The 20,292-nt window shown below is 36.5% G+C and overlaps 1 protein-coding gene across 2 annotated transcripts in view; it reads left to right on the plus strand.

Moving 5' to 3' along the window:
- Positions 1-20,292, plus strand: part of LOC119779927 (F-actin-uncapping protein LRRC16A) — a 39,948-nt gene that overhangs the window by 16,820 nt on the left and 2,836 nt on the right. The window contains exons 4-34 of one of the 2 annotated variants that reach the window (XM_038279775.1): positions 4,352-4,411; positions 4,764-4,885; positions 5,459-5,556; positions 5,663-5,733; positions 6,032-6,105; positions 7,241-7,316; positions 7,425-7,513; positions 7,752-7,846; positions 8,600-8,686; positions 8,776-8,879; positions 9,005-9,082; positions 10,491-10,567; positions 11,641-11,745; positions 12,464-12,533; positions 13,398-13,479; positions 13,552-13,651; positions 13,739-13,793; positions 13,873-14,045; positions 14,235-14,303; positions 14,391-14,484; positions 14,560-14,658; positions 14,744-14,872; positions 14,994-15,116; positions 15,198-15,373; positions 16,495-16,582; positions 16,673-16,828; positions 16,912-16,978; positions 17,603-17,853; positions 18,184-18,299; positions 19,434-19,974; positions 20,171-20,213. In XM_038279775.1, the coding sequence (XP_038135703.1) occupies positions 4,352-4,411; positions 4,764-4,885; positions 5,459-5,556; positions 5,663-5,733; positions 6,032-6,105; positions 7,241-7,316; positions 7,425-7,513; positions 7,752-7,846; positions 8,600-8,686; positions 8,776-8,879; positions 9,005-9,082; positions 10,491-10,567; positions 11,641-11,745; positions 12,464-12,533; positions 13,398-13,479; positions 13,552-13,651; positions 13,739-13,793; positions 13,873-14,045; positions 14,235-14,303; positions 14,391-14,484; positions 14,560-14,658; positions 14,744-14,872; positions 14,994-15,116; positions 15,198-15,373; positions 16,495-16,582; positions 16,673-16,828; positions 16,912-16,978; positions 17,603-17,853; positions 18,184-18,299; positions 19,434-19,974; positions 20,171-20,213 (3,568 nt within the window). Of the gene's footprint in view, positions 1-4,351; positions 4,412-4,761; positions 4,886-5,454; positions 5,557-5,662; positions 5,734-6,031; positions 6,106-7,240; positions 7,317-7,424; positions 7,514-7,751; positions 7,847-8,599; positions 8,687-8,775; positions 8,880-9,004; positions 9,083-10,490; positions 10,568-11,640; positions 11,746-12,463; positions 12,534-13,397; positions 13,480-13,551; positions 13,652-13,738; positions 13,794-13,872; positions 14,046-14,234; positions 14,304-14,390; positions 14,485-14,559; positions 14,659-14,743; positions 14,873-14,993; positions 15,117-15,197; positions 15,374-16,494; positions 16,583-16,672; positions 16,829-16,911; positions 16,979-17,602; positions 17,854-18,183; positions 18,300-19,433; positions 19,975-20,170; positions 20,214-20,292 lie in introns of those variants that run through there. The other variant, XM_038279776.1, reaches the window with a different exon arrangement.

Genomic DNA, 20,292 nt, shown 5'->3' on the forward strand with positions numbered 1-20,292 from the left:
GGTATGTTTATTCTTTCTCTTTCCTTAATTCCAGGATTCTTGCTAACGATAACTTGAGGTCACAAGGAGTTCCTCATTAAGTCTGGTCCGGTATCCATCATAAAAAGCATGTAAAAGGTTGTGTGGTAGAGTGTGGTGACTTAATGTTTCAAAACCAGCTGTGAGCGTTTGTGTAAAGGACGTGGGATTTCTAGGCATACGCTGCGTGGTGTCTGGCTCTGAGTCTGGGATCCCATCCTTTAGTCTTGTGGTTTTGCAGGGTGGAGTTCGTTTGGATCAGTCTTGTTCTTGCAAATCCTGTGGTCAGGTTAGAATGAAAAGAGTTTGAAAAATTGGGAAATATCTTAGATGGTATCTCGTATGGTCTTAGCCATATGGAACCAGTGGTATTTCTCTCCTATGATCTAGAGTAATTTGGTCTGCAGCATGTTAAAGCAGTTTGTATGGACATAAACAGGATGGAGGATACAAAGATATCGATGTTTTATCAACTGAAAGCTGAAAGGTGTTGTTTGCTCATACATTTAAATTCTGCTGCTTTTTTATTTCTTATGTTGAAGGATGTCATCTTTTCACATTTAAATATGGAACCCTCACCTATTCTACTAATAAAAAAAACTCAGGTTTGGGAAGTATGAATACAGGGTGGCTTGTCACTATTTCTAAATCAGATATAGACCAAATTTTTCCTACTATATACATATGCTGTCATTTAAGGAATTCCATTGTCTATGTCACTGAGTCGTTATCCTGGTGGTAAGGAACCTCTGCCCCAGTCTTAAGTCTCCAGGCTCCTTGTTTTCTTCCAGGATTGTCTTCCATTTGTTCCACCTTTCCATCATCTCTAATCCGCTTCCCTTCCTCTGCTTAAGAAAAGTATTACCCATCTAGATCATGTCACAGACTCTGCATCAAAATGAACATATCAATGTGTTTTTTTGCACCATGGAGAGGAAATTGCGTTTTGAATACACTCTATACAAAATGACAAAGTTTGTCTAAGTCTAAGCTTGAACTCCGTCTTCTACATGGTGAACTGCATATAGAACTTTTTATGGCATTATTTCACCTACAGCCACCAGTTATGTCAACAGCTTTACAAAAAATGGCTGTCCTGTCTACAGATTTTAAGTCTCTGCAGCACCGCCACCATTGCCAGCAGCCCTTTGCTTTTATTGGTAAATGGCCTATATTTTTATAGCGCTTTTTCAAGTCTGGAGACTTGACCAAAGCGCTTTACACTACATTCAGTCATTCCCACATGGTGATGGTGGTAAACTACATTGTAGCCACAGCTGCCCTAGGAATCACTGACAGAAGTGAGGAGGATGTATACTGGCACCGCCGGGCTCTCTGAGCACCATCAGTAGAGAGTGTGGTTGATGTGCCTTGCCCAAGGACACAACGGCACTGAAAGCCAGAGCCGTGACTTGAACCGTCAACCCTTCGATTTCAGGGAAAGTCCTACCTCCAACGCCACTGTCGCCTTTATATTCCTTTAACAAACATCGGAGACATTTACATAACAGCTGTTTTAAAATTAAGATAACCATATTGATAAAATGAATGACTTCTAGATGATGTACAAGATGTTATTTTTCATTTCGCAGGACATTAGATTAAATTTAGTACAGGAATTTTCTCTGGAAATGATTTTTGATCCACTTCATATTTCTGCTCTTTTTTTTTGGTCAAATGATTCTAATAGATATAAAAAAAAAGCATTTTAAGCGATTTGATTACTTGAAAGGCACTGCTCCTTGGACACTATCAAATATGGCAAGACAGACATGGGTGATTCAGTAAATGGTAAATGGAGGATTTCATGCAGAAGTTTAGTTGTATAAAAATATTGACGATAGCATTTAAATAAACCTGTCAGAGTAGCTGTTATTTGGACCCCAAATTTTCCTTCCTAAAAAAAAAGAAACTTTCTAAAAATGTTGAAACATAAACTATTTAAGGAGCACAGCTGAAAAACATCAGTATGAGTAAATAACCTCTAAACAGAATGTGAAAATCAAAGTTGTCCAGCTCTGCCAGCTGACCCCTGAACTGTTGTTCCAGAGTGGGTCAGTGGTTTTTCTAACTTAGTGTGGATGTGTGTGAGTGAAACAGAGAGTGGTTTGTTCCTGAGTGTGTACTGTCCCAGCAGAGGGAGAGATAAAAAAAAAGAAAACAATGGAGGAATTTAACAGCTGGCAAACAGAGCAGAGGAGAGGGCACTGCTCTGTGCCCCTTTCAGTTTCATTCTCACACTCATTTCAAATCCGCTTCTCAGGAAATCTCTTAAATCTCAATAGAATATACATCTTAGTCTGCTTATCATCGGGTTGAATGGTAGATTCTATTTCACTTTTGTTTTCCTTGCTCGTTTTTGGTCTCCACCTCTTTCCTTTATTACACTTGCTCTCCTTTGGCAGCACGTGAAGACCAAACATTTCTGCTCTGAGTTAGAAGGAAAATGAAATTGTCTGACTTCGCCTCAAACATTTGCTCTGCAGATTGTTTGTAGCTTTTGTTTTCATTGGAGGAATTTTTTTTTCCCCGCCTCGATCTTTCTTTCCAATAATTACTTGGCTTTTTTAAAGTTTCAGTTCCCATTTGAGACTGTGAGCCTATGAATCATGCATTCAGATGCTTCTGTTATGCACAGAGAAACACCTCTGGGAGTCAAGTGTGGATTTTATGGTCTTGCTTATTAATCAAAGGTTCAACATTACCAGGATTTGTCATTTTAAGTCTTACTAAGAGTAAACATAACATGATTCCTCTCTTCTGAAATGAGCTGGCGCTTTGTGAGTTATTTTAAGGTAATTTACAAGAGCATCAGGTCTTCATACCAGATGCTTTCAGATAACTAAACACACTTCAACATTTAAGCAGCTCATTCCTGTCAGGGCTAAATTGTGTTTACAGCAGCCTCCTTTTCATTGGCCTCAGGCTTTTACACCAGATGTTGTTCCCTGAGCGAAGTGCAGCAGTGATAGGTCTGCCTTACTGTCTCCACTGCAGCTCGTATCAACGGTGAAGCAAGAGAACTTCATCCACATTGAACTGTAAACGCCGTTATCATTGAGGCATATTTGTAGGCATTGTTGTATGAAAGCACAACATGGCGTGCCTAAACTTGCTGAAAACTTTGAAATGCACTATAGACTAAAAGATCATGCAGTGGCACAGAGAGGGAAGATCTTCAGTGTTCAAACTTTTTTTTTCTTTCTCCCCGAGGTGTGTTTTCATATACGGATTATATTTGGTAGATATTTAAATTTGCAAACCAAGTAAAATCACTTTAGACTTTCTGCAGCTCAGGCAGTTTTTGCTCGGAAATATAACTGAAGGTTCAGTTACGAACTGTCTTTGCACTTTCTTTCGCTTTCCTTTTTGTTTTTTGATCTGTACAACCATGACTCCCTAAAACAATTAGATGAGGAGAAAATAAATATATTTTATGTTGTTATGGAACACAATGTAAACCATAATTGAATACAATAATGGCTTCTCAAACTCTTGTTTTGGTTTTGATGCATTCCAAGCAATTTTTTGTTAGATAAATCCTTTGCATCATATTTTTTTCTGTTAAAACACGTTAAAATGTCATTAAATGCTCTGATAAGGACAAACCTAAAATGTTTGCTTATATCTTTCCAATGTTTTTTTATTGCAAGACCTTAATTTAGAGTGATAAAAAGCAACAGGAAATTAATAATTCATATTTTCTACAAATTAAAATGCTGACTTCCCAGTAGATTAAGGTTTCTGCTCACATAGTGTATTCTAACTTCTCCATAAATATGATCACCATTTCCAAATTCATCTAAAATCCTCTAGTCTGTCATTAAGATGCAAGTGATCCTCTCCAAATGCAGGGTATCTGTCAGTGCTGTGATCCAGGCTTAAAAAGTAGGAACATCCTAGTTTTCCAGAGAAACAGGATGTGTTTTGTTTCTTTTTGCACAGTCTTTTTGCACAACAAAGCACTCTAAACACACTGGAACCAAAAGTGCATCCTGTTTGATTTTGACATGAAAAAACATTTGAAAAGAATACAAATAATGCATTAAAAATTCTGCAGCCATGTAATAAACTTGGATCCATTTGGTTAAACTTTATGCATATTGCTGACACATTTAGAAAGATTTCATATAACTTTATCCTCCTAAGAACAACAACATTTTGAACTGGATCATTTGGTTTCTGGCAGTAAGGAAACACAAATTACCTCATATTAGACCTTTTTTTCCCCCAAATGCAATCTGTTATTTTCATCCCTAATTCCTTTTGTATAATCTGTCTTTACACTATCTGTATGTAAATTTCCTAATCCGTGCTTTCCTCTTCATCCCAGGTTGACCAGTCATTCAACTACTTGGATATTCAGGGAATCAGCAGCAACAAGCCCACTCAGGTACAAACAGCAAAGACAATTTTCCCATTAGATTGGTTTATGACTGAAATGATTTATTAGATGAGTAAAAGCCCTAAAGTCATACATTGTGTCATATTGATGTGATCACCCACCTGTTGTGAAATGATGCTGTGGTAGGGAGTCATCTTTTCAGACTTGAAAATTAAATTTTTATGACAAAGAAACACATTTCTGCCAACAAAACCTTTTCTTTTAAACCCATGACCATAACCCTGTATTACTGTTTTCTGTTTGCCACAAAAAATAATGTTAGAAACATGCTAATTCACCACTTTTTAAAATGAATGGTGGGATGGATTAATGTTTTCTTTGTGCATTTCGCCCCCTGCAGCTGGTTTTAGAGCATGAACGCGGGCCTTGGAGCCTCCGGCTGGCCTCGGTGGAGGAGGTGGATGAGGTGATTGCTCAGATCGGCAGCTGTCTGCATCGGATCTGCCCTGCCATCTCACCTGTGTAGGTACCACCTGCACCAGAGTTGGATTGGACTGTTCAACACTGATTGTTTTTATTTTTTTTGAGACTTCCAGACTGAGAGAAAAGAGGAAAAACGAGCTTGACTTTTGTTAGAAAGCTTTTATTAGAACATTTTAGAACAGATTAGTTATATTTTATAAAATAATTAAAATTAAGCATAAATGTGTTGTATGTAAAATGGTACAAAATATAACAAAAGTTTTTTGTTTTTACTTTTTTGCAAAACAAGAATATGATTTTTTTTTTATCTCAGCACCTATATTTAGAAAATCTATGAACAGAAACATTAGAAGACATTCTAAACTCTACAGGATTATAAAAAGAAAACTAGCTAGATGTGATAAAATTTCCCCTTGTGAAATAGAACAGACTGATGCTGCAGGTTAATGATTTACAGATAAATCCTGATCTGCGATCTGGTTGGTCTGTGTTCGTATATTCCTTTAGTTACAACAGGTGTTGTCTTGTTTGAACTCAACTTTTAATGTTGGTTCTTTTATTTCCCTTTTTTACAATTTGCTCTTCCTCCCTCTGTATCTCTCTGTAAGGAAGGAAGATGATGAGGAAGTTGAATTTGAAACCTCCTGAGAGGTTAACCTCCCTGCTGACCTTCTGGAACGAGCAGAGTTCAGCCGATTTAGGACCCTGTGGTAAATAAGCGATAATAAGTAACAATAAGGAGATAAAGATAATAAAATAAAAATAAAAAAATAAAGGGTTTTAGATAAATGTTTTGCATTTGAACCACTCTTTCAGGTGGCTTTTCTCATCAGTACTGGTGTGTGTGTGACAGCTTGGGTCTGCCATACAGAGAGGAGGTCCAATGGGTCTGTATGAGGAGATTACCTCCTTCTTTGATATTTTCTTTAGCATTTAAATTTTCTTTCTGTGGTATATTTTATGTGCATGTTTGGCTCTGTTTCTTTTTTTTTTTCTTACATGTTTTCTTTCTGTGTGCACCTCTTTTCAAACTACAGCATTACCTTAAACAACTTCTTTACTCTATGCAAACTGCCTCTGCCTCCCATTTTTTCTTCCTTTTTTATTGTTATCATCTCTGCTTTCATACCGATGTTGACTTACTTTATGTTTTTTTTTTTTTTTTTCTGTTGTTACATTTTGCAGGATGTTGACACCATTTATTTAAGTCAAGACACCAGAGAACTGAACCTGCAGGACTTTGTTCATCTGGAGAACAGGTTGGAAACTAGACTCTATGAGACCAAATTGGCATGCAGATTTAAACTCCTCCCTGAGTGATCGGATCTCAGTTCCATTTATACAAAGTGTAAAAAAGAAATACATGTTTTCATCAGCATCACTGATTTACACTCACTGATGTATTAGAGTATAGGAACCCCATGATCTCTGTAGATCATCTGATGTGCTGAGTCCTTTCTTATGTTCCCTTGTTTTCAGCTTGCACCACTTCTTTTTTTAATTCAAATTATGCACAGTCTGAATTGGGGAATTGTTAAAGGTTTATTTTGGGAACCATTTCTGTGTTGAGGAACCTAAAAACAGGAAGCATGAATTTAAAGAAAAGCTGTAGTTACCTTTATGTTCCTTAACATTCTTAAAGGGCACCAATAATTTGCCATTATGATTCACGTAAATGTGGCTGGTTAATGCTTAACATGGATTTTGTTTTCCAGAAATGTGTTATTAAAATAATTCTAGGTTTATTTATAATTCATTGTATTTCTACTCAATTTCTTTTCATTGAAACTGAAATCTTCCAGGTCATTCTATGCATTATAAACTAAACTTATGCTGGGAAAAGTCCTGATGACATTTTAAGAGAGTAAAAGCTAAACGAATCTATTTTTGATTGAATTCGCAGCTTTTTTGTGATCAGTTCAGATGTGATCAGATCCCCTAGGGTTTAGTTTAACATCACTCTAACTAATCCACAGTATGTGCGGCTGATATTTTTTATTTTGGGGCAGGGGGTGACCACAAATGTTCAATTTCAACAAAAAATACATTTTTTTTAAAGAATCGAAATATTAAAGATGGATGGCAAATGGAGGAAGTGACAATGGATGCGCTTCATGTGATCCCAAGGCACTAATGAATCAACATGCAAACAACCACAAGTGTGCATATCAGCTAACCGAAAAACAAAAAACAAAAAAAAACTTTAATATCAGCCAAGATATCAGATGGCTGCTGTCTCAACCTATCTCTACCCAGGGTGCATATGCTTTTAATTTTTTTTATTTCAGTTCAGGACAAACACAACTTATGTATTTATAATTTCAATGCTAGGATCAGATTTTCTGAAACAATCTAACATGGCTTTTTATTCTCTCTAATGTATTTTTCTTGTAGGGATCTTGTAGCAATCATTGCAGTTTTGGAGTATAACCAGTGGTTCACCAAACTGTCTGTCAAAGACTACAAACTGGTAACAGCTCCGTTTTAGCTACAGCGCTAGAATAGTTTTTTTTTTTTTTTTTTTTGTGTGTAAATTAAATCGGTTTCCTCCTTCATGTTTTATCTTTCTGTCTTCTAGTCTGCAGATGTGTGTGACCATATTTTCAGAGTTGTTGCTCGATCCAGTCGACTAGAAGAACTGGTTCTGGATAACGCTGGGCTCAAAAGGTCCGCTAATGTTTATCCACAAATAAGCTACTTCTGGCACAAGATGACTTAAAATCAAAGAAAAAAATGCTTATAAACCTGATCAATTAAATTATTATTATTTTTTAAATATTTACATTTACATTCAAATGATGAATAGAAATGTATAATTTGAATGTGGTTCGCAGGATTTTATAGAGGTGTTGTTAAACCTGAACTCTGATTCTGATATTCTGTTCCTGCTTCGTCTCTTCCTCAGTGACTTTGCTCAGAAACTTGCAGGCGCTCTGTCACATAACCCATCCTGCACGCTGCACACACTCAACCTGAGCAACAACTCCCTGGAGGACAAAGGTTACTATCCTCCCAGATTAAAACCAGATAGCAGCAACTCTGTTAAATGCACATTCATTGCATTTAAACAGTTTATGCACATTTATTAAAAAGCTGCATATAGTGAATGATTTGTGGAAGTTCAAAGAAGGCATCAGAACAGAGAGGATTTACGAGACTTTAAAAGCTTATAGCAGTTTTGGTGGAGAGAGTAATCAGGGTGATTCTAAAACAGAAATAGAGCAATAGAATCCTGACATGTTTGGACCGGGTCTGGAAGAGTCCTACTTTATGAAACAGTTTTACAGACACGTGATTCACAAAATGTTAAAAATGTTAACTACCAGCATTGCATTGGATGGTGCAGAGGACTATTCTGGTGTTGCTGTAAACAGAGTCCCTCACAGCTTTGTTGAAGCTTATCAAAAGGTTGCAACAATACTAGTGGTTAAGGTTAGGGAGGCTTTTTATGGATGCATAAATTTTTATAGCTGGAATTTTATTATGCATATCCAGATTCTAGAGCATTGCATGTTATTTAAATGAACCAAATTTAAATGAATGTTACCAGATGTAAATGTGTCTAAATAACTGGATTGAATTTATTTGGACGGATTGAATTTATTTGGACATGTTGCATAGTTTCACTGTTTACTGAAAAATGATGCCGCTAAACTGAAATATTGAGCACAGACACTTACAAATTTAATTGAACTTACTTTCTAACAATTCTCTGATGCTAATTATTTGCATTCTAAATGTTGCATCTTTCAGGTGTTTATGCTCTGAGTGCCCAACTAGCCAAACTGCCCATGGGCCTGAAGCACCTGAACCTCTCAAAAACCTCCATGTCTCCCAAAGGTCAGCGCACAGCAAACAAACAGTTCTTACTGCTGCTCATGCAACTCCCAATTTTCCTAATAAAAATATTTCTTGTATTTCTATTGCAGGTGTGAACAGCCTCTGTCAGGCACTGTGTGCCAACCCTATCGTGGCCTCCACCCTCACACATTTGGACCTGTCAGGGAACTCCCTCAGAGGAGATGACCTGCAGGTAAGTCAAACCTACATTTACTGTAGGTCTTCTCCAACTTATATAAATATGGATTCTTCTGTCCAGCTTTATATAAATGCTTCCTCACTCGCACTTTGTTGCCTGAAACATTATTGTCTTTGCAGAATTTGCAAAGTTTCCTGAGTAACCCAAACTGTCTCCAAACTCTGGATCTGTCAAACAGTGACTGCTCACTGGAGCTGGTAAAAAAACACACTATTGTGACAACCTATAATTGAAACATGTTTGTTTTTTATCTTTTTTGTTCTTTTTTTATGCTATCACACATGCTCTTTATTTCTATTTTTTTAGCCAGGGTGTCAAAAGTACTCATCTTATTTATTTAAGTACAGATAACTGTTTAAAAAAAGACTATTAAATGTATAGGTACCAATTTAATTCCTTTACTTAAGTAAAAAAGTTTAGGCTCAACATTGTGTTTTAATAAAATGATTATTTTAATTTAAAAAGTTTAGCATGAAATGATACAAAATTACTTTAAAAATGTCTTTAAGAGAATATGTTGCATTTACAGATAATAAATCCTCCTTTGTTCACTGTTTTGATAACTTAAAAGTACTCACTCAATCAGTTTTTTTTATGATTATTTTTATTGGATCCAAAAAAAAGGAAATAACAAAGCAACATATATATATATATATATATATATATATATATATATATATATATATATATATATATACACATACATGAATAACTCTTGCTGTGGTTACACACAGATCTATACAGTATGTAGAATACTTACAAAGCATCGCACCAAAGTAAAAATTACAGTCCTCTCAGGTTTTGTTTTAAATTAAATTTTTTAAACAGGATAATGTAGATTGAACTGAACAAATGTCCTTCGTAAGCAGTGGAATACTTTTAGATCTCTGGTTTTCACCGCATTAAAGCTGCAATAGCATTAAATGTTAATAGATCTTCGAAAATACTCAACGTATAAAAAGTAACTATCCATGTTTTTCTATAAACAAACTATGCTCTAACTTGATCCATTTTCTTTGCACTTTCAATTTTACAGCTATTACATCATGTCATTATCAATATGTATAATAATATGAAGTCAGTTAGAAGTAAATGAGTTCAAAGACCATATATTTGTGTTGAAATGTAGTGTATGAAAGAAAAAAGGTAACGCTCAAGTTGGTTCAGACATATTCTTAAAATCAGAGTATATCACAATATACTTTATTAAATAACGACAATTTAAGAATGCATTAATTACAGCATTTGTTACTGAATGATGTTCAAGATTTTATGTAGTTTTATGTGTTCTGTTTTAAAAATATTTCCAAAATGTATTATTGGACTGGTTATATAACCATGGAAATGTAATCGTCATAAGTTTGTACAGGCATCTGTTTGTTATGGTCATGGCAGTCTGTTTTTAGGCTATTATTTTGTTCATATCAATATCCACATTTTTGTACTATAGACTGGAATTAAGAAATATATTCCGTTAGAAGGTTTGGCCATAGAACAGATGTCAAAAAAGCTACTTAACTAAAGTATTGAACAATTTTTACTTTGTTATTTGATATCTCCGGTTTCAGCAAACATTACTTAATTTTATTTTGGACATTTTTTCAGGTGTGTACATCTCTCTGCAGAGGATCTTTGAAACATCTTGCTGTTCTTAACATGTCAAAAACCGTCTTCTCTCACAGGTCAGTCCGACACTAAACATTCATTACAGAGATATGATGCAATAACATTACAGAGTTTCAAAGCTTGATCCAACTGTTGATCATAAAACAATAAATGTGGAATTTGGATCTATGGGGATCAAGCATAGTTGGACTTAAATGACTAATAGCTTATCTAAAAATATTTTCTGTACAGGTGATCATTTTCAGCAGCTATTTGTTAAGATAAACTTAGAGTTATGTCACCTAAAAACATGGTTCAATATTAATAAATTATCTTAAAACTTGGAGAAAATTAAGTTATTGTTGTTTGGAAACTGCAAAAGCAACACAAATTCTCAAATCCTTATTGATGATGAGTGACCATAGATGATAAGATTTGCTGGATACCTTTAAAAAAAAAAAAATCTTCAAATATATCCAGAAGTATTGCGGTTCTCAGAAAAGCCAATTTTCCTAAATATATTGCACACCATATTCTTTACTGTTTGCTTACTGTTGTCTTATTTAAAGGTATAGTGGAGAATTTTCGTGAATTTTTACTTTAAAAACAAAATGAACATGCAAAACCCTGTACCTGCTCCCAATAGGGAACGCATATTAAACGCGTTTATTTACCTGCAAAATTTCTTTGCTTTATTAATTGCATTTATGTTCAACTATAAAAAGAATATAATATATAATGGGGCAGTGAGTAATGAATATGTTTATGTGGTTTTATGAGGGAAATCGTCTGTCATAAAATCAATCAATCGATGTGATATTCTTTATAGGACATAAGATGTGATCAATTAACAAACAATAGCAGAATAATGGTAGCTACTGAATGCAGCCAATTATCTTATGACCCCCCATACTGTGAATAAACTTGCAGCTGATCGGGTTGCAGGTCTCTGTTTCCATTATCTTGTATAGTGTAGGATAAAAAGTGTGGTAATCACTGATTTTAACTATAAACAAAGACATGAACATAAAATAGGTCAAATCTGTGTAAGGTACCAGACGCTTTATAGTCAACAATATGTATTCAGTTAACTTTATATTTAAAATCTCTCCTTTGATATTGAATCTTGTTCTTTTTTCCTCCTTTACAGGAAGTGTAAAGAAATCCCTCCATCTTTTAAACAGTTTTTCAGCAGTGCTCAGTCTCTCACTTCTGTGAGTCTGTCAGGAACCAGGCTGCCACTGGAGGCTCTGAAGTAAGATCTGCTATAATGGGTTAGAATTCTTCAAGCTGAGCTAAATAACAAGTTTGATTAATATGCAGGGAATATCTAATGTCATTGTCTGTAAGTTAAAGGAATGCCAAATGTTTCCAATGCAGTGTATAAAGCATGTTGGAAGACAAACTGAGTGTTTTTACTTTGATTTAGAACAACAGATATTTGGCATGGTTTGTATTTATTGTTCCTTGGCTGAGAAAATGCAGCTTTTAGGTTTGATTTTCCAATTTTTTTTCTTCCTCAGTGTTTTTCTGCAACTAATGAGGGCAAAAATAAACTAATTTATTTAGTTAATTCATTGCTGAAAACCAAATTTAAGTTGCTTCTATAAATTTTCTTGTATTAATATGTCAAGACTCTGAGTGACAGGAGAAGTTCAGGAACATTTTCTAAGATTTAAATTCACACAGGGATCAAAAATAGGAGCTCTATGAAGGAGAGTTGCCAGTTTAAAAATATGATCCCGAATACACTGATGAATATATAAATTTTTTTGTTTCTACTTACTTAAAACTTTCACTCCATAAAGTGCAGATACTAAAATTACAGGTACTTTGTATTTTTTCCAGTAATGATCTAAAACATTCATCCTACTTGAAGAGGATTTTTATAATCTTATGGGATATATTAATGATCGTTGTTTATTTGTTATACGGTACTTAAAACTCACATGACTCGTTTGCTTTGCCTGTAGGTCGCTTTTGTTGGGCCTTGGTTGCAACCCAAACCTCAGTGATGTTTCTCTGGATCTCAGCAGCTGTGATGTAAGTCCACCACTGATCTCAACACTAACAGCCTTAAAGGAGCAAAATTCAGGTTTCAAAATTTTTCCAGACTCTTGCAAAAAAATTTAAATAAGTAATTTTTTTCTTAAAATAAGTGCATTTTGTCTTGAATTGAGGAGGTAAGCGAGACACTTTGCCAATTGAACAAGACAATTTACATTTAAATTAAGAAAAAAAACAATTGCATTGTCTTATTTCAAGTGCATATTATCTAATTAATTAAGAGTGAAAATACTCATTCCATTGGCAAATCATTTTATTTATCTGCTTAAATTAAGGGTAAATACACTTAATTTTAAAGTGATCTAGAAAAAAAAAGAATAAAAACTTTAATTAGAATTAAACTAGATTTTTGCAGTGTGTCATCACTGTTTAAAAGCTGACATTACACCAGCACTGCAGCACTGGTGTGAAAGAGGAGGAAAACCTTTGCAGTCGGCCGATGCGACTGCACAGGACTTTGGCTTAGAGGCGTAATTTCTTCTTAGTTAGAGAGTTGTAAATACAGAAGTTATCATACTTTTGTAGCAGACAGAGGGCCAACTGGGGGCCCCTTTTCCCTCTCAGGGCAGACCCAAGCTCCCTCCTTGTTGAAAGCTGCCCACCCACGATCACACGCAGAGAATCCGACCCCGATCCCTCTGTCATGAACCGACTAATGAAGCCTATAGAGGCAACTTTGGTAGATAGAAAAAAACTCATTGTATTATATAAAGGGCATGTTTTGAAAAGATAATAATTATAACTTTAAATTAGCACAGTGCACCTTTATCACTGAGTAAATTCTCGCAAAAATAAGGATTAAGAGAAGTTTGACCAAATACAGCATACATTTCCTTCCAGCTGCGTTCAGGAGGATCCCAGATTTTAGAAGGCTGCATCGCAGAGATCCCCAACATTTCCAGTCTGGATATTTCAGACAACGGTAAGGACATTTTCCTTTCCATTTCTGTGTTTTTTTTAGGTTTTAGTCCATGTTGCTATTTTATGCGCTCAGGTTTGGACATGGATCTCACCACCCTTCTGGTGTGGCTGGCCAAAAACCGCTCCATCAGGCACCTTTCATTGGGCAAAAACTTCAACAATATCAAATCTAAGTAGGTGACTTCCAAACACTGATATTAGTCCAGGCTATTCGCCATTTACCCCCCTCACATAATTCATGCCTTATTCTGTTTCCACAGAAATGTTGCTCAGGTCCTGGATAATCTGGTTTACATGATTCAAGAGGAAGAGTCAGTGAGTGATGATTTTCCATCATAGAGACAAAGTCCTGTTGATGGAATTTATTTTTATACCTTTTTCAAATTTTCTTTAGCCTTTAAATTCGCTGTCCCTGGCTGATTCCAAGCTGAAGGCTGACCTCTCCATCGTGCTGAACGCACTCGGCAGCAACACCTCTCTGATCAAGCTGGACATCAGTGGAAACTCCATGGGAGACATGGGGGCCAAGATACTGGCTAAAGCCCTGCAGATCAACACCAAGCTGAGGTGAGCGGGGATCCTGATCACATTTTCTAAAAACAAATTCTTCATAAAGTCAAGTTTCTAGGTAAAATAACACATACATTTTAGAATATTTAAAGTTTATTTAGATAAGGAGTAGAATCTTAACATTTACTCATTCCAGAACAGTTTTCTGGGTCACTTCAATCTGTTTGGTTTTGTTTGTCTCTTTAGGACCTTAGTGTGGGACAGAAACAACATTAGCCCCCAGGGTTTACAGGACGTAGCTGCTGCTTTGGAGAAGTAAGCATTAAAATGATAAATTTACAGCTTTCAGAGTGTTCAAAGTTTTTTTGTTTTTTTTTTAACCCTATGCTCTCTTTATCAAAGGAACTACACTATTCGATTCATGCCTGTTCCTATCATGGATGCTGCTCAGGCACTGAAGGCCAATCCAGATAAGACAGAAGATGCTTTACTAAAGGTTCCTGTTGTTTTATCTCTTTACGTTTTTTAAAGTTCTCAAATCTAAAGCCAAGGGTGTAAAATTTTTCTACAGATGGAGCAGTACCTGCTGAGGAACCATGAGACGCGTAAATACCTGCAGGAACAGGCCTACAGGCTGCAGCAGGGAATAGTCACCACCACCACACAGCAGGTAGCTGCAGCAGTAAAGACACACTAACTGAACAGATCTTTGACTCTGGACTAAATAATGATTCTGTAAATTATTTGTAATGCAGATGATGGACATGATGTGTGTGCGAGTCCAGGATCATCTGAATTCTCTGAGGTTCTCAGAGGCCAACCCTGTTCAAGATGACATGAAGCAGGCAGAGAACCTCATGAAGGATGCAAAGAACTCCAAAACTGTGAGAACACACGGATTATAACCAGACTGCTCTTAGCAAGCTGATGCCATGAAATATTAATGTGAAAGAAATTCAAATAGAGGCTGTAAAATTATTATTTTTCTACTTTATTTTGTTCCAGCTGCTCCCCAACCTGTACCATTTGAAAACTAGAGGTTCCAAAGTTACATTTGTCACAGCCATTCAGGATAAACTGGAGTCGATGGCTGGAGAGGTGTCAACCGTGATGGACGAGCAACTGCAAGTAGGACCAGCTGCAGTAGGATGAGCTCTGATTGGAATACTGTGAGGCAGAATGTAATCTATATCAACTGTTGTTCTGCAGACCATGCTGGTGTCTATGGTTGATGCTGCAGAAGGGCTTTGTCCTCATGTGATGAAAAGGAGCGGCCTTCGTCAGGAGCTGCTTAAGGCTGCTACAGGGAGGATGACCATACCTTGCAGCTTTGTCACCAACACGCTTCTGGAACAGTCCGGAGTGGACATCATCAACAAAATCAGGTCTGCTGGGCTGCATCTTCACCGTTTGATCAGATTAACTGTGCTAAGCATGTGTGTAATGGAACCAAATATCACAGCATAAGACCTGTTTGGGCTTTAAATGTTAATGACATGATGTTGGTTTCTGTGATGTTTTGGATTTTTTTGTTTTGTTTGCAGAAAATAAATCCGGTCTGGTTTCCTCTTTAATATTCCAAAATAAGTTAAGCTTTTTATTACCTCTCCCTGGGTCAAGTTTATTAACCATGATGAAGACATTTTCAATATTTCAACCATTTATTACTTTGAAATATTTTGTGGCATTTTATTCAACAACCTTTTCATTATCCTGGACTAATATTTCACATGTATTGGTGTCTTTGAATCCACTGTTTCTTTTTTTCTTTTTTTTTAATAATTTTTATTTTTAAACTTTTTCACAGTATCAAGATATAAACATATATGGGAAGTATGCCAATATTCGCAAGACAAGGTTTTAATGACAGAAACGTATCATTCATACAAAATCTGACCTTAAGGGTTTTATGTACAGAGTCCATTTAGTCCAGATTTTGTAAAACATGTCCTTTTGCATCCTGAGGGATAAAGACAACATTTTCCATGACATATATTTCGTGTATTATATTGATCCAATTCTCAATAGTTGGAGGTTCCACTCTCAGCCATTTTCTTGTGATGGCCTTTTTGCTTGCAACAAGTAACATACCAAGTAATCTTTTATCATTGTTATTCCAATTTGTCACAGGAACATCACCCAAATACAGTGTTTCACATTTAAGGGGAATTTTAGTACCAAATACATTATTAACATGTTCACCTATCTGTGTCCAATAATTAATTATAACGTGACCTTAATTATAACGTGACGAAATCCCTATAAAATGAGGGTCATTTAAATTTAAAACAAGAACTTCAAATTCATGCTTCTTCACTCATTAGCATATAAATAAACTGATTTAAATATAAATTTATGAGTCAGATTTGAGAATTGATAACAAAACAGACTAAAAATCATATTATTGTTTTTCTTTGTTGCTATAAGTTTCATTCTTTTTCAGATACATTTTTTCTGTCCTGCTTTAAATTTAATTTAGATTTGCTATATTGTTTCTTTTAAACAGTGAAGTGAAACTTGGTGTGGCGTCCTTTCTGTCTGATCGCATCGTTGATGAGATCCTGGAGTCTCTATCTAGATCCCAACATACACTGGTCAGTGTCATCTCCTTCCCTCTGTCAGCCCTTTTTTTCCTTCGTCTCTTTCCTTATTAATCATTTTGAACTCACTCAATCCGTCTCCAGGCCGACCACCTGATCAGAAAGGACCATCCATTGTTCCACCAAGAACCCCAGTTAGAGGCGGAAGTTCTGGATGAGACAGTTCTACAGCCAGAGAACCATGACCACAAGTCCGACCGAGACAAGAAAAATGGACTGAAAGATGTGGACTCCTGCATGGTGGAAACTCAGAAATACTTCATAAGAAATTGAGCCATAAATAATAAAAGAATACAAATAAATGTTTATTTCTTGCTCCATAGATGACGCCTAAATCCAAGAGGAAGAGCATCCTTGTCAGAATGCTGCGGCCTGTTTCTGTGGCATTCGGTAAGTGATTATTATTCAATTCAATTCTGTTTATTTATATAGCGCCAATTCACAAAACATCTCATCTCAAGACACTTTACAGTTCACCAGATCATACAGTCAAAGCGATTCAAAGTTTTCTATCTAAGGAAAACCAATTGATTGCATCGACTCATTGACTCGAATTCAATCCTTTATGATAACTATGATCCCTATGCTTTTATATGATGTTTAAACCAGAAAAAAATATAGTTTGAATGTCATGAAAGGGACAAATAATCAGAATAGAAGAGTTTGATTGGCTCGTTAAAAACGGCTTCCATCTTGGAGTGCTCTTCTTAACCTTTTGTTGAAACAAAACTTCTGAATATGTTTTAGCCGCGTTCTGCATGTTTCTGTTCGAATTGACAAACTAAGTAAATCAGAAGAGGAATAAAAGATGTAAAGATCAGACCTGTTTAAGGGCTTTTACCTCATGTAGAGCTTGTGTGAGCTAACTCTAAACTCTGTACCTGTCTGATGTCCTTGCTATGAGAAAGGCTACATGCTGTATGTCTGTTGCATTAGCTTTTGATTATAAGCTGCCTGATTGGTTGAAGGATACAGCAGTGGGTCTTAACCGTTGCTCTTCTGCTTGCCCTTTAGAGATGGAGTTTGACTTGGACAAAGCTTTGGAGGAGGTTCCAATCCACGTTGAAGACCCACCTCTCCCGTCTCCTCCTCCCCAAGCATCCGACGGGTTGTCATATTACGAAGATCTACCTCCACCTCCTACTCCATCAGAGGGGAAGTCTGAGTGTTTGGGAGAGCTGCCACAGCTGGAGCTGAAAACGTTGGAACATCGCACCAAATCCCGACCCAGACCGAAACAGAGAGCGAGACCCAGCAGACCTCCAGTATGTTTACTTTCTCATCATTTTGTCATTTGGCAATTCTAATTTTTTTTTTGGTCATCTAAACTGACTTAAACCAGAACATTTAGCCTCATTTAATGCCAGAATGTGAGAAAAAAACTTTGAAAAAATATGGGTCTTCTTATAGTTGGATTAAAATTTCTACATTCAGCTGTTTATTAGTCAATTGAATACGTAATATGTATGACAATAGTGGTTAAACTAAAATCACTATCTTTTCTCTGATGGTAGTTGTCACTTTACATGCTGGAGCTTTTTAAGGCGATTTAATTTTCTGTTTTTATTCAACTTTCTGTCCTCCTTCTCTGTTAGCGACAGACCACCAGAAGCCCAGTACCACCTGATGCTGAGCAGAACAGCTCCATAGGAAAGCTGGATGAGGGTCTTGATGACTTCTTTACCAAGAAAGTTGTTAAACTCAGTTTTAGGTCAGTATTGTTCAGAAACTGTTTTACTGTATTTGCTTAAAAGAGAATGCATCCTCTATACGATGCATACTCTATACCAGAGGTCATGGATTAGCGGATTGTGGTCTGGATCCGGGCCCACCTGCTGGCTAATCCGGACCCAACCTGATTTAAAACATCTATAAATTACAGCATGTTGTCCGAAGACAGTGTGTAATTTCATTTGCGCCGCTTCTCCTGTTTCTACGGTAAAGCCCTCCGGAGTGTCCTGAACCACTCTGCACATTATACAAATTAGCCAATAAGCTGTTTCAGTCTGGGTTGCTGCTGCTAGCTACTTTTAGACGCAGGAACACCTGTGGCAAGCCAGGTGGTGGGAAAGAAGTAGAAGACGATGAGAAAAAGGTGGAAGAAAGTTTGGACTGCTGAAAGAACTGTGGTGAACTGGTGACAGAAAAGTGAAATGGAGTGCTCAAAGATGATCCTGCACATTTTGGCTGTTTGGCTCAACTTCCTGCTGTGAAGCAGGATTCCCCACAATAAACAGAATCAAAATAAATATGGATCCAGGCTCAAAATGAGTACCTTGATATGTGCTTTAGAATGGCTTTGTCATTCAAACCCAGGTATAAATCCTTGCAGGGCAGCGTGAAGCCCACTGCTCTTATTAAGCATCAAAAAAGTGAAGAAAAATCAAACAGGCATGTCAGGTGTTTTATAAAATATGTCAATAAGCAAAGTGCCTATATAGGAAACTTAACGATTATTCTCTATTTGAAATAAAAATATCTTTTTTAAAATGGAAAATTTTTTTATTTTTTTATTTTTTTTTTAATTTTAAATGTCAAGTTATAACATGGATGCATAAACATGGATGCAAAAACCACTACCGTAAGGACTATAAAAGCTACACTAGTAAACCAGAAAGTGCTCAAAAAGATTTTAGGTTGTTTCTGTTCTGACATAATTTCGGTCCGGAGTGACCCCTGGGCTATTTGATGCATCCTCTATCAGATGCATTCTCTATACAATGTTCCCAAACTGATGGTATTTGTAACTCAAGGTCCAAAAAGTATGAAAATTTGTAAATACCTAGAATGCTAACATCAGGTCACAAATCTTTTTTAATTTTGTTTTATGTTGAATCATTTTCAGACTTCCCTCGATGAAAAGTACCTCCACAGAAAGTACAGATAAAAAACGTGAATCCAGGAAGAGCGGCTTCTTCAACCTAATTAAATCCCGAACGTCCCGATCTGAGAAGAGCCATGGATCTGCCGCCATCACACCACCTCAACCTGGGCAAAGCAACACCAACACTAGCACACATACTTCCACCACCAGCCCGGTGACAGAGGACACCCCACCTACATCTCCAACACTACATGTAAAAACTCCAACAGCTGCAGCTGAGCCTCAAGAAACCCACAGTGCACAGTCCCCGAACCACACAGATCCTGAGTCTGAAGCGCCTCAGACTTTTAGTGAACCTCTAGAGGAGAGAGAAAACCAGAAGATGGAGAATAAGGAGAACCTGGAGAAGACAGGAAGCCCTCCTCAGAAGGAGAATACAGAGATGAAGGAGAACACACCCATACACCGCCATATAGGGGTTCCTGTGATGGGAAAAGATCTGATGGCTGAGATGAAGGCCAGACAAGAAAAAACAAGGCAAGACAAAATGGCTGAAAAGAAGGTTGGTCAAATCTGCATGTAATATTGAATATAGTTTTAGCAGACATCCCCTGTTATAAACATACACAGGCAGATTTCTGCTGATGGCACAGAGATCAGTACATCAGCAGATGGTTCTACACATTTCTTACACATGGTTACGTAAAAAGTTCATTTTAAATTAGATAAAATGCATGTTTAACTGTTATTTTTTTCAGTCTGATCCCTCATCCGTCGTTGACAGAGTGGACTCGGACAAACGTGAGTGTGTTTTAACACGTGTACTTAATGGAAAACATACATATATATATATATATATATATATATATATATATTTGTT

The sequence above is a fragment of the Cyprinodon tularosa genome, unplaced genomic scaffold, assembly GCF_016077235.1.
Source record: "Cyprinodon tularosa strain WSP-4 unplaced genomic scaffold, ASM1607723v1 ctg153, whole genome shotgun sequence".
NCBI lineage: Eukaryota > Metazoa > Chordata > Actinopteri > Cyprinodontiformes > Cyprinodontidae > Cyprinodon > Cyprinodon tularosa.